The sequence below is a fragment of the Amborella trichopoda genome, chromosome 3 (genome assembly GCF_054954075.1).
Source record: "Amborella trichopoda isolate Santa Cruz 75 chromosome 3, AtrichopodaSantaCruz75HAP2 v2.0, whole genome shotgun sequence".
NCBI classification, from domain to species: domain Eukaryota; kingdom Viridiplantae; phylum Streptophyta; class Magnoliopsida; order Amborellales; family Amborellaceae; genus Amborella; species Amborella trichopoda.
Window position 1 is genome coordinate 46,510,799 of NC_142338.1, and position 11,996 is coordinate 46,522,794.

Sequence of the window (11,996 nt, forward strand, 5' to 3'; positions counted from 1 at the left end):
TAAGACTATCAAAAAAATTTCTAATTTTCAAACCATATTTTTCAATGCATTTAAAGGTAGGTTCTAATTTGATTGTTTAGAGCCTAGGCTCTATACAAACCACAAGTTTAGGTGGCAACAACCAATGTTGCTTAAAGAGAACGCTCACATGTGAGAGGACAACTTTAAAAATCAATGGGTTTAAAAAAGGAGAAATTTCGAAACTATTCTTTCTTTGCCTTCACGCGATTCATTGGTGGACGTGCTTTTGAAGGATTTATTTATTGGATAATATAAAATATTGTAAAAGAGAATCGGAAATAATCATTAAACGTAACGTGCAACACTTTTTCTGATTTTGTCAGTGTGATAAATGAAAATTCCTTTCTTTTGTTTTTTTAAATAAGATAAAGGTTTTTATATTTTTTTTAAAAGATTTATGCTTTTTCACCATCTAACCGTCCAATTTTGATTAAGAGAATCACTCATCATTTGATCTTAGATCCGATGTCTCAAAGTATTTTATTTTTAGTTTTTTTTATACAAATTGTATGAATATGAAATTTGGTACGTGCCATCTTTTCATTGGGGTGTACCTATAAAAAATAGTAAAAATAAATTTTTGATAAAATATAATAACTAAAATACCCCTTAAAACTTTCAAAGGTATTTTGGTCATTTTATTTTATTGGAACTATTTTCTTTTATATTTTTCGCTAGTGCGAGTTTAATGGAGGATTGGCCGTCCAAAATTTGGTGTCAAAATAGTTTATAGAAAAAAAATTAAAAATAAAATAATGTAGAGATGTCATATTGTGATGGGGCAATCTTATCCCCCATTCAAAATTGATGGTTAGATAAGGGGAAATATATAAGTTTTATGTTGTAATCTTATCCCCCATTCAAAATGGATGGTTAGATAAGGGGAAATATATAAGTTTTATGTTGTAGGGAAAACATAGAAAGCTTGCCCTTTTAACAATACTCGAGTAGATCTCCAAACTTTAGATCAATATTTAAATTGCTTTGATGATAATACAAGTAGATTTCCATACGTTAGATCAATATTTTAAAGCCCAATGATCCGAATTGGGAACTGTCGATTCAAATCGGAAATCAGTTGGGATCGAACCAGTTCATGAAAAATATATGTTCCGGTATTGTCCTCCCTATAAAGCTCCTTTCACATATTTTTTTGTTTTCTTTAAGGTTTTTTTCTTTTTTTAGTTTCCAATTAAATTCCAATTCCATAAACTCTTATTTTATTTTTTAGTTTTAAATATTTTTCCGAATCACCAATTCAAACCGCCAATCTGACACAATGACCTACCATTTGGGTTTTAATGGTGGAAAGACTTCGGACCTAATTCTTGAACTTTAATGGCTTCAACCAGCTCTTTCATGGCCTAATTGGCAAAGGTGTGCCCTAAGGTATCAAACATCCATTTCAAGATGGATGTAAAAGGTGGTCCCTCCTAAAACATTATAATCTAGCCGTTCCAAATAAAAATTCAAAAAATTATCATTTTTTTAAATTTAAAATATTTTTCTACTTATTAATGTTCTTCAGAGTTATATATATCTAAAAAATGAAAAAGGTTTCTATATTTTCTCTACAACATAGAAGATCTATACTTCCCCTACCATCCAGCCGTCAAATTTTGATCAAGAGAGCCACTCACCGTTTGATTTTAGATCTGATGTCTCAGAATATTTTATTTTTAATTTTTTTAATACAAATTGTATGAATATGAAATTTGGTACGTGTCATCTTCTCATTGGGGCAATCTTAGCCTTCCATTCAGAATGGACGGTTGGATAATGGGGAAATATATAAGTTTCGGAAGCATAGAAACCTAAAAAATTAGGTCCAAAATCCATCTTAAAAATTAATCAAAACAAGGGCCGCATATCTGCATATAAGTCCCATGACTAAAAGAAACTTTGTCCATCTACTCAGGAAATTTCAAAAGATTACCCATTTGCCAAAAGGCCTGCCACCTCAAAACTTAGAAAATTGCTCCCTCTTCCCATAAATACCAGAGGTGGTTCTCCCCCTTGACACAGAGAGAGAGAGAGATGGAAATGGAAATGGAGAAAAGTAGAGTGTTGGTGGTGGGTGGCACAGGGTACATCGGCCGGAGAATTGTGAAGGCGAGCCTCGAAGCCGGCCACCCCACCTACGTTCTTCAGAGGGCAGAAATAGGGTTAGACATCGACAAGCTCCAAATGCTTTTATCTTTCAAGAAACAAGGAGCTCACCTTGTTGAGGCCTCATACAGTGATCACCAAAGCCTCGTCGAGGCCGTGAAACTCGCGGATGTGGTCATATCAGCCATTTCTGGAGCTCACATTCGAAGCCACCAAATTCTTCTCCAGCTTAAGCTGGTTGAGGCCATTAAAGAAGCAGGCAATGTTAAGGTAAGTAGAGTTCATCAAAACGACAATTTGGCCATTTTAGATTTGTGTACAATTTTTTCTTTTGTTTTTAGCTTCTGGAGTTGCTTTCAAGGTAAAGATCTGTTCCCATTGATCATGCTTGATTCTTAGGATTTGAGAGTTGGGATTTTGACTTTGGTTTTTGCTTGATCCATGGGATTTGGTAGAGGTTTCTTGGAGCAATGGTGGTTGACGGTATTTCTGGTTACTATACATTTTCTAGAGTAGGTTTCTTGCTTTTGGAAGTTATTTGACATGGAAAAGACATTTCCTTGGAAATGCATTCCAATGACTTTGGCACAAGGAAATTGCAGTTCTTTTGGGGCCTTGAATTTGATTTGATATATGACATGATAGAAACAAAATTCAAAATAGAAAAGTGTATATTACAAAATACGAAAGACGTAACTCTTTGATAAAATAATTGTGTCTTATTATTTACATGGTGGTTTTTTATTGTATATATAATAGTACTACAATAATGTAATATACATTTTCTTATCTTATTAGATACTATATATACTTTCTTATCTTATTACATTCCCCTTTCAAATTTCGAAAGGAAAAAGCAATATATCTTTCCTATATTGCAATATACACTTTTTTTATTTTGGATTTGGTTTCTTTTATAAATGAACGAATTTTTTGCTATTTTGTAACATACACTTTCTTATTTTGGATTATGTTTCTATTACGAGCGAATTTTTTTATCATAGAAATTTATGGTCCTAAGTATCTTTATGATTGACCGTCCATTCCTTGATTTCGATAGTGAACCATGAGAATAATCATATTTTTTTGTAGTCACATAGATCGAATTATAATTTCGATGATTTTTAAGCCACGGTCAAGGGAAGGGAGATATTCAATTGATTTCGAATTGATTCAGAACTAGTTTTATTCGTTTTTCAAACCAACTTAAAAATAGTTTTGGTATCTATCTTCAAACTGCCATATTATCAAGTGCCTGATCAACACACAAGGTTGTTTGGATCATTGTTTCTAGAGTGATTTACATACGGATCCTAAAATTTTAGGTAAAATATGAAATGCTCCACTTAGATGCGGAAATTATAAAAAAGGTCGGTGAACCTATTTTTTTCAAAATTATCTTTCGGTCAATCCAAATTTTGATTTTTTTGTTTGTTTTTTCATTAGTAGAGCAGTGCTTTAAAGTTTGCTTGGAGCACTGCCCTACTAACGAAAATACTAAAAAACAAAATCAAAATTCGGGTCAACTGAGTGGCAATTTCAAAAAAAAAGAAAAAAAAAAAGTGAGTTGATTAACTTTCTTTATAATTTCTACATATAAACGGAGCATTTCATATTTTACCCAAAATTTTAGGGTCCATAGGTAAATCACTCTTCTTTCTATTTATTAGAGAGCCCCCGCAATTATAAATAGTTTGAATTTAAAATCCCGCATAAATTTACTATTGATAGTTAAAAATATCAGGCCGAGTTAATCGGACTCGGCACGAGTAATACTCGGTCCGAGTGGCACTTTCTGATGCTGGTTGTGACACATGTCAAAGTTCATGAGCGGCCTTTTTCCTTAGGGAATCATATTTAAATCCCTTTGAAGCCTCTTTCTAGGAAGTTTTTGCTATCGTTTTTCAACGAAAAGGACATTGTGTCGTACCAAATTAGCTGAAATTTAAAATTTTTCGATAAGATTTGGTAAGTTTTTTCTATGAGATTTGTTCTTAATTGAAGATAAACACATTTGGTTCACGTGAAATTATTTTCAAAAAAACATTTTCGTATGAAAAAATTCTCTCATAAGATTAGGTGTAGGAATATTTTCATACAAATAGAACTTAGTGCATTTTTTCACACCAATTGGCAACTAATTGATAAAAAAATACTCTCACATTTGACAACATAAAAAAAAAATTTCATGTAAAAATGTTTTATAGAAAACGTTCAAGCGAACTAAATGTGAACGTGCCAATTTGAAGGTAATTTAGAGAACTAAACAATGAAATTTGAAGAAGTTTAAGCGGTGCTATGCAAGGCTAGTTCTACCCTAGCAGTATGTTCACTCAAACCCGATTGAATCGTGACTATATTCAATACTTCGAAGAGGATACCTTGCATGTTCAATAGACCTTACCATTTTTTTTGAAGAAAGCGAGCATGAATAGGATACTTTGGATTTTCAATAGAACTTATCATTTTTTTGTAATCGTTATGAGATTTTTCCTGCAAAAAAAATGGAATTTTTGTTAGTTCTTGAACAACAAACTAAGCCTTTGCTTTGCAGAAGTTCCTGCCATCCGAGTTCGGCATGGACCCGGCACGCATGGCCCATGGACTTGCGCCAGGTCGGATCACCTTTGACGAGAAGATGGTGGTCCGAAAGGCGATAGAGGAGGCCGGGATTCCGCGCACTTATGTCTCTGCCAATTGCTTTGCCGGATACTTTGCGGGCGGCTTGTGCCAAATTGGGCGGATCACACCTGCTCGAGACCGGGTCCTCATTTTAGGAGATGGTAACGCCAAAGGTACCGCTTTCTCCAGTACAACTGCCCACAATTTGAATTATAAGACAGATTAGTGTAGAAAAAACCAAACCGGAACGATTAACAGGACATGGGATCGGAAGCGGTTCAACTAGCTTAACAGGTAAACCGGTCGATTTAACTAGCAACCCGGCAAGTCCCGGGCAGTCAAAAAAGTGTTAAAGAAATATAAAAAAATACAAAAAAAATCTAATAAAATATGAAACGTATATTTAAAAAATGATTAAACAAAACACGTCCAATTGAATTTGAAAATTATCAAAAAAGATTAGAATTTAATGAATTGATTTGTGCTTAGGGTATTTTTGAAATTTTCTAAAAAATGATTAAACAAAACACATTTTCAAATCTTTGCCAAAGTGATAAAAAATAAAAATTTTAAAATAAAAAAATTAAAAATACATTCAAACAAAATCCCTTAAGTTTTTGGATTTTATGTAATTTTTTAATTTTTTTTAAAATACCCATCCAGCTCACCGAAATCAAAATCGACCAGTGGCCTGTTCCGATTTAACCGGGCTAACCGGGTGCATAGAATTTGAACCGCCTTCCTACACTTCAGATGAACACATATATTCACTCGGGGGGAGAGAGAGAGAGGCCATTGCAAGACTTTTGGGATATTAGAAAAGCTTGTTGCTTTGTGTATTATTGAAACAATAAAAAGAAAAAGAAGTGTATAAATCAAATCATTTGTTTTCTTATACAAGGTAGTCACAATCATTATTGATTATTAGATGTAAAATTGAGTGGTTAGAGATGTGTGATTGATTAAGCATAAAGTACAAAATAAAATTTCTCGAATATTGTAACACACTTCAATCCATCAAATTTTATATCCAATAACGGCAATTGACTGTTACCTCCTTGTACCAAAAATAAATAGTTTTATAGTATACAGTCCCAAAAGAAAAAAAAAAAAAATCTTCGGATGTTTCAAGTCTAATCTACATGCCTAACTAACGTTCATTGTTCTCCATTCTTGGATTAAGGGTGTTACATGCACATGTACATTACGCATGTTGTTGATTATATAACTTGAGAATTATGATCAGTTTCCAATTTTATTTTCCAAGTGGAGGACTAATCGTGTATGGAGTAAACAGCTATATTTGTAGACGAAGATGATGTTGCTGCTTACACTATAAAAGCGATAGACGACCCTCGAACTCTAAACAAGACTGTTTATTTGAGACCCCAAGAAAACATCCTCTCTCAAAGGGAGTTGGTGGAGATATGGGAGAGCCTCATTGGTAAAACCCTTGAAAAGATACAGGTGCCTGAGGAAGAGTTTCTAGACTCCATGAAAGGTATGCCTCTTTGTGCACTCAAGGTTTTGTTAACATTTCATGATCTCTAATGTAAAAGGAACAATTAATGCCAAAATTTTATATAAGATTGACATCCTATATTATAGAATTAAGGTGCATCTAAAAAATCTATTGAAAATGGTTGGTTTTTTATATTGGAAACTATCTAATTGATCATCTTGATATCGAGATGTATGAAAATGGAAAAAAAAAAAATTTAAGTCCCAAAACTAGTACATCTTGCAACATATTATCTGGATCATCTATTTTCGAAATTTTCATGTGTTTATAAATTGCTTGATTTGAACCATTTATATAATTTAGAATTTTCAGATCATTCTAGGAATTTTCTACACTAGAATTGCATTTTCTGACAAAGTTTAGATGTACACCATACGTTGATCGTTAGGGTTGCAACCTTTTGCAAATCACACCCACAGTTAACAGGTTTAGAAAAGAAATAGGGCAATTGTTAGTAAATGGCAAGGGTAAAACATTGTTTATAGGTGATGTTATTTTTCACAGGTGAAGTTGCAATAATCATTCTTAGAGAGAGAGAGAGAGATTGAATGTTCAAGAGAGAGAAGAGAGAGAGGGGGGGGGGGGGGGAAGAGTTTGTTTGATTACGAGTGTTTAATGCATGCAGGTAAGGATATTGGACAACAAGCAGGCATAGGACATTTGTACCATATTCTCTACGAAGGTTGTTTGACTAATTTTGAGATTGGAGAGGAAGGCGTGGAGGCATCTCAATTGTATCCAGATATCAATTACACCCGCATGACAGATTACCTCAAGCAATATCTCTAGTTTCACAAATACCTTCCTTCTTATCTCCCTATAAATTCAAAGCTGGAATGTTCATCAAGGTTAAGATTACCGTATTTGCATATTTTTTTGTGTCTGACAAATAAATATTGGATTCAGCTGTGTCGTACATATAATCTCTCTCTCTCAACATATATGTTCATGTTGTTATCGTATGGATATGTATTTTTTGATAAGATCAAGTATTTTTGTATGGATATCTATCTCTTATCGTATCATATGAATGTTAGGATATGGATATCTCGGGTTCATATTGATATATATTATTATGGATGCATAGGTATATCATTAAGTTAGTTTAGTGATAAGACGTCCTGTTATTTACCTCTATCTCCAAAAATCATATCATATTTATCTCATGTAATTGTATGATTGTCCTATATATATATATATATATATATATATATATATATATATATATATATATATATATATATATATATACTTATTGATGTAAACATTCATCCAAAATAATGAAGATATAACATGTTGGGCTTTAGATCCGTAGGCTTAAAGGCTTGGGCTTGAACCTTCTCTGAGCTTGAACTTTCTCTCTTCTTTTCTATTCATTCTCCATTCAACTATCCGTGGGCTTAAGGCTTGGGCCTGAACTTTCTCTCTTCGTTTCTATTCATTCTCCATTCAATGTCTGTGCATGTATGCTCCCACGAATTCTAACATGGTATCAGAGCATTAGGTTTTTCAACCTTAGGTTCCTCAACTTTAGATCTGATGGTATCAGAGCATTAGGTTCCGCAATCTTAGATCTGAGGCAGAGGTTCTCTGAACCTTGAATTTTAACATGGTATAGGATATGGATATCTTAACAATGAATACGTATCGTATGGATATGTAGCTCTTGATAAGTCATGTAACATAAACTTGAGCATGTATGGATATGTAGCTCTTGATAAGTCATGTAACATAAACTTGAGCATGTCAAATAAATAGCAAACATTTTTGTATTGAAGAATACCTTGGTTTATTTCAAAATAATATAAGTACTTTGCACTATGATTTTATGAAGTTATTTTTATCATAATCTAGAGAGAAGTCAGTTGTATGTCTCATATTAGCCCTTTGGAGTGAGAGAGTGAAGCATATTCCTTTGTGTTCATTGAACAAAAGAGTGAGAATAACTTGTCGGCAACGTACAACCCGTGCAAAGGTTCTTGAGGTCTACTTTGCACTGCCTACATGGCGATTTTTGTTCAATAAATGGGCAAAATAGTTTAAGTCGCATGATATTATTTGATGATATATTTACTTTGTAAAATGTGTCTAAAAAACATAACCGGATGTCGCATGATATTATTTGATGATATATTTACTTTGTAAAATGTGTCTAAAAAACATAACCGGATGTTGATTCTTCTCAAAACATAATTAGTAGCTATATCGTGTCTTCTAATGGCTAATAGCCGCATCAACACCTCATCTTCAGTATAACTAGATGTTGATTTTTTAACTTAGTGAGCCTCGCTATTAGTTTTACTTTGCCGTTTTACTCCTGCACCGGTACCCTTTCAATAATTTAACCAACAATTTTTTTTTATATGGTCGGGCTTGCCACAAAACCAACAACCACTTTTGCCATAGTACTCTCTCGACTTTGATTGGGTACTGGAGGAATCTCTTGATGAACATGCCCATTCATCCAACGAACCTTGTATCACAAAAACAGCCATCCTCGAACCTATCGAACTAATTATTGGCACTTTCTTTCGAAGTTTATTGGCAAGAAGTGCACTACAAACATAATCCAATTTTAGAGATTCGTCATTATAACAACTCAAGGTAGTAATAAGAGTAAGACTCTCTGGTAACAAACATAGCAACGTTACCGTCTTATTTCCTTATCTTCCTCATCAATTTTCAGCCCAACGCTCTTGAGTTGACATATTCTATTGTTGGATTCGTTCAAGTGTATGGACAATTTCATAGCTTTTCTTTTCCTCAAAGAATATAATTTTCTTTTTAAGAAAATTCAATTTATGAGGGACTTTGTTTGGTACAAATTTTCTACCTTTGTCCCTAAATCCATCTAGCCATCTTTTCTCCCACTATATTATATAGTATTTCATGCACTATATACAAGCGAATTGTGGCGAGTGTCTTCGTATCCAATTCTTCAGAAGCATCATCCTTCATACTTTTTGGTTTCTTGGATTTTTCTTGTAGTGCTTTATTATGATCTTGTTGTACCAATATATCATGAACGTTTATTTTTCAAAGCTCAAAAAATTTTCGTTCCATCAAATTTCTCTACTTTAAATTTGTAAGTGGTCAATTTCTCAAATCACTACACACTTTCCTTAATCTCTAATACCCTTTGTTGATAACCAAGGCTTGCTCGACTACCCTTTGTTATAGTGAACCCCCCAATATAATAAATCCAATACCTCAAAACCGACTCGCCTATCACTGGCAAATCGATTCTAAGAAATCCATGCACACAATTGTATTATGATGTAGTAAATTTGAGAAAAATAAGATGAAATCAAGGGAAATTAAAACGGGAAATGCAATCATGATACTATTATCCATGATCCAATTACCACAAAAACAGAAATGTACGTTGTTCACCCAAAATTGGGTTACATCTACGGGCAACCCGGTAATGATAGATTAACTACTAATGGAAGTATTACAAGTTTTGTGGGGATGTAGAGATCACCTTACAATAGTAGAGAAAAACTCAAAATGAATTTTTCATGCCACAAAGAAACAACTAATTGACTTATTTCTTGCAACCTTCAACCAACTCTATCGTCGCAAAAAAATATCAATAAAATCCGGCCCAATACAAGGGTACAACAAAGCTAAGGTTTGTGTAAAAACCCTTAAATCTCTTTATTTCTCAAAGCTTTTCTTTTTTCTCTACAAAGAGTTTTTTTTCACACACTCGAAAGAAACCCGACGTTTTTCTCTCTACATAAGGACTTTACATAAAAGTTATATTTCTTATGACGAAAATAACCTTTGCAATGAGAGAAATGCCACAGCTTTAATGGGAGGTGATTTTGCATCACTATCCCAACACCAAATGTCTCTCTCATCATATGTCAAGTGGTTTAGGGCCCTCCGTCTCGTAGGAATGTGAGAGAGTAAGTTTTCAGTGGGTTTGTTTCTATCCAAGGCCCGAAAAAGTGGACTATCCCTATAGCTATCCTATCCTTGATAGACAATCCATTGTAGAGTCCATGAGCAATATCTGCTTTTTTTTTTTAGATATCTCTCAAACCATGAAGCTTTTGATTCTAATATTTTGTACAATTATAGGAGACTCAGGAATATATTGGCACAAGTTCAAGAACAAAAGGATTAGAAATGACTGAGATTTAGCTCGGCAAACATACGCTATCACATGCTCTAATTTCTACTATAAGTTTCTTCATTGTAGCTCAAACCACTCTCAAATAGGGACTTTATGGCCTAAACATTTCATGAGGAATATATCCAAAAAAATTCATGAGAAAAGTCCTTATATCTTACAAGAAATCCAATTTGAAGACACCAAGGTCTAGCAATCTGCATTCTGCTTTAATCACCTCTATGACAAGACAAATTGCTCCCAAGATACACAATCATTAGGAACTACCCTTTCACGGACGAAAGATAATCTGAGTGAAGAACATTCTCAACAAATTGCATGAGAAAAATCTTTATTTTTAAGAGATATTACAATTTGAAGACACAAAAGTCTGTCTATCTCATGAACAATGCTTGACATATGGTCTACAAATCCTTGACCTCCCATGTATAAGAAAGTATACCAAATCAAGTTTGAATGACATGAAATTTGAACTATAGGCCTATGAGGCACCAGAGATCATTTCCACAAAACGTTATTTCGATCCTATGGAGTAGCAATACATCTCCTTGATGCAACAAGTCTACTCAACCTTTCACATTCTATTATTTGGGAACATAATCATTGCATCAAGAGATCAGCAATGATATAATTCTTGAAGTGAAAAATCATAACATTAAAGTCCGGAGCATAAAGGGTCCTCGAAGAGTTATGGCCTTTTTATGGCTATTGGAGCAGGATTGCATATTGACAAGTGAGCGGCTCAGAAAAAGGGGCAAAATACTTGTGAACATATGCATTTTATGCAAACAAGATGCAGAAACTAGCGACCATCTATTTCTACATTGCCCTTATGTGAATGTTTTATGGGGCTAGGTCTCAAGTTTGGCAGTGGATTATGCCTGGGACCATTCTTTCTCTAGACTTTATGGAAGGACAGGAATGCTCGGATGTTCGAGGGACAATCCAGAGCACGAGTAGATATTACCATAGTGATGATGAGGCTGGTAATTCATTGGGCACATGCCTCATTAAACTTAGAGAGTTATCCAAAATAATCATTTCTCACCAACTTTGTTGACCTCCTTACTATAAAAGCCCAAAAGGATCGTCAAAAACTAGCAGATTGGCAACCACCTCCTCAAGGGCGGTTGGAATTGAATTTTGATGTGTGTGTAGAGCATTGTTCACAAAATCGCCCGATCTAACCTCTAACCATCCGGTTAGATCGGAACTAGTCATTGGCTAGTTCCTGTTTTGAGCAGTTAGGGTGATCAACCGGCATTTAAAAAAAAAAAAAAGTTCAAAAAAATATATATAAATTCTCAAAAATAAGAAATTTGATTTGTAATGCATTTTTAAATATTCTTTACATTATGAAGATTAAAAATTCTTTTGGTCATTAATACTCATTTTTATATTTTCCCATCGTTTTTAGAAAATTTTAAAAATAGCCATTGGAAAAGATAAAATGGGTTAAAATCTATTGTTTCATTAATTTTCAACTTCATTTGAATGTGTTTTGTTTTAATCATTCTTTATAGGATTTTCATATTTTAGTAGTGTCACACCCCAAGAATTTACAATACTATTATTCCTGAG

The 11,996-nt window shown here is 33.6% G+C and overlaps 1 protein-coding gene across 1 annotated transcript; it reads left to right on the plus strand.

Annotated features, from left to right (window-relative positions):
* The first annotated feature begins 2,039 nt into the window (after window positions 1-2,039).
* On the plus strand, window positions 2,040-7,278 carry LOC18443892 (bifunctional pinoresinol-lariciresinol reductase-like). The gene is made up of 4 exons (XM_011628649.3): window positions 2,040-2,400; window positions 4,685-4,925; window positions 6,050-6,253; window positions 6,900-7,278. The coding sequence occupies exons 1-4, from the start codon at window positions 2,059-2,061 to the stop codon at window positions 7,061-7,063; spliced, it is 951 nt and encodes a 316-aa protein (XP_011626951.1). The 5' UTR covers window positions 2,040-2,058; the 3' UTR covers window positions 7,064-7,278.
* Window positions 7,279-11,996: the final 4,718 nt, after the last annotated feature.

Coding starts and splice junctions, on each gene's coding strand:
- LOC18443892 (XM_011628649.3), top strand. CDS start 2,059: ATGGAAATGGAAATGGAGAAAAGTAGAGTGTTGGTGGTGGGTGGCACA. Junction 2,401..4,684: donor AAGAAGCAGGCAATGTTAAG/GTAAGTAGAGTT, acceptor TTTGCTTTGCAG/AAGTTCCTGCCATCCGAGTT. Junction 4,926..6,049: donor AGGAGATGGTAACGCCAAAG/GTACCGCTTTCT, acceptor TGGAGTAAACAG/CTATATTTGTAGACGAAGAT.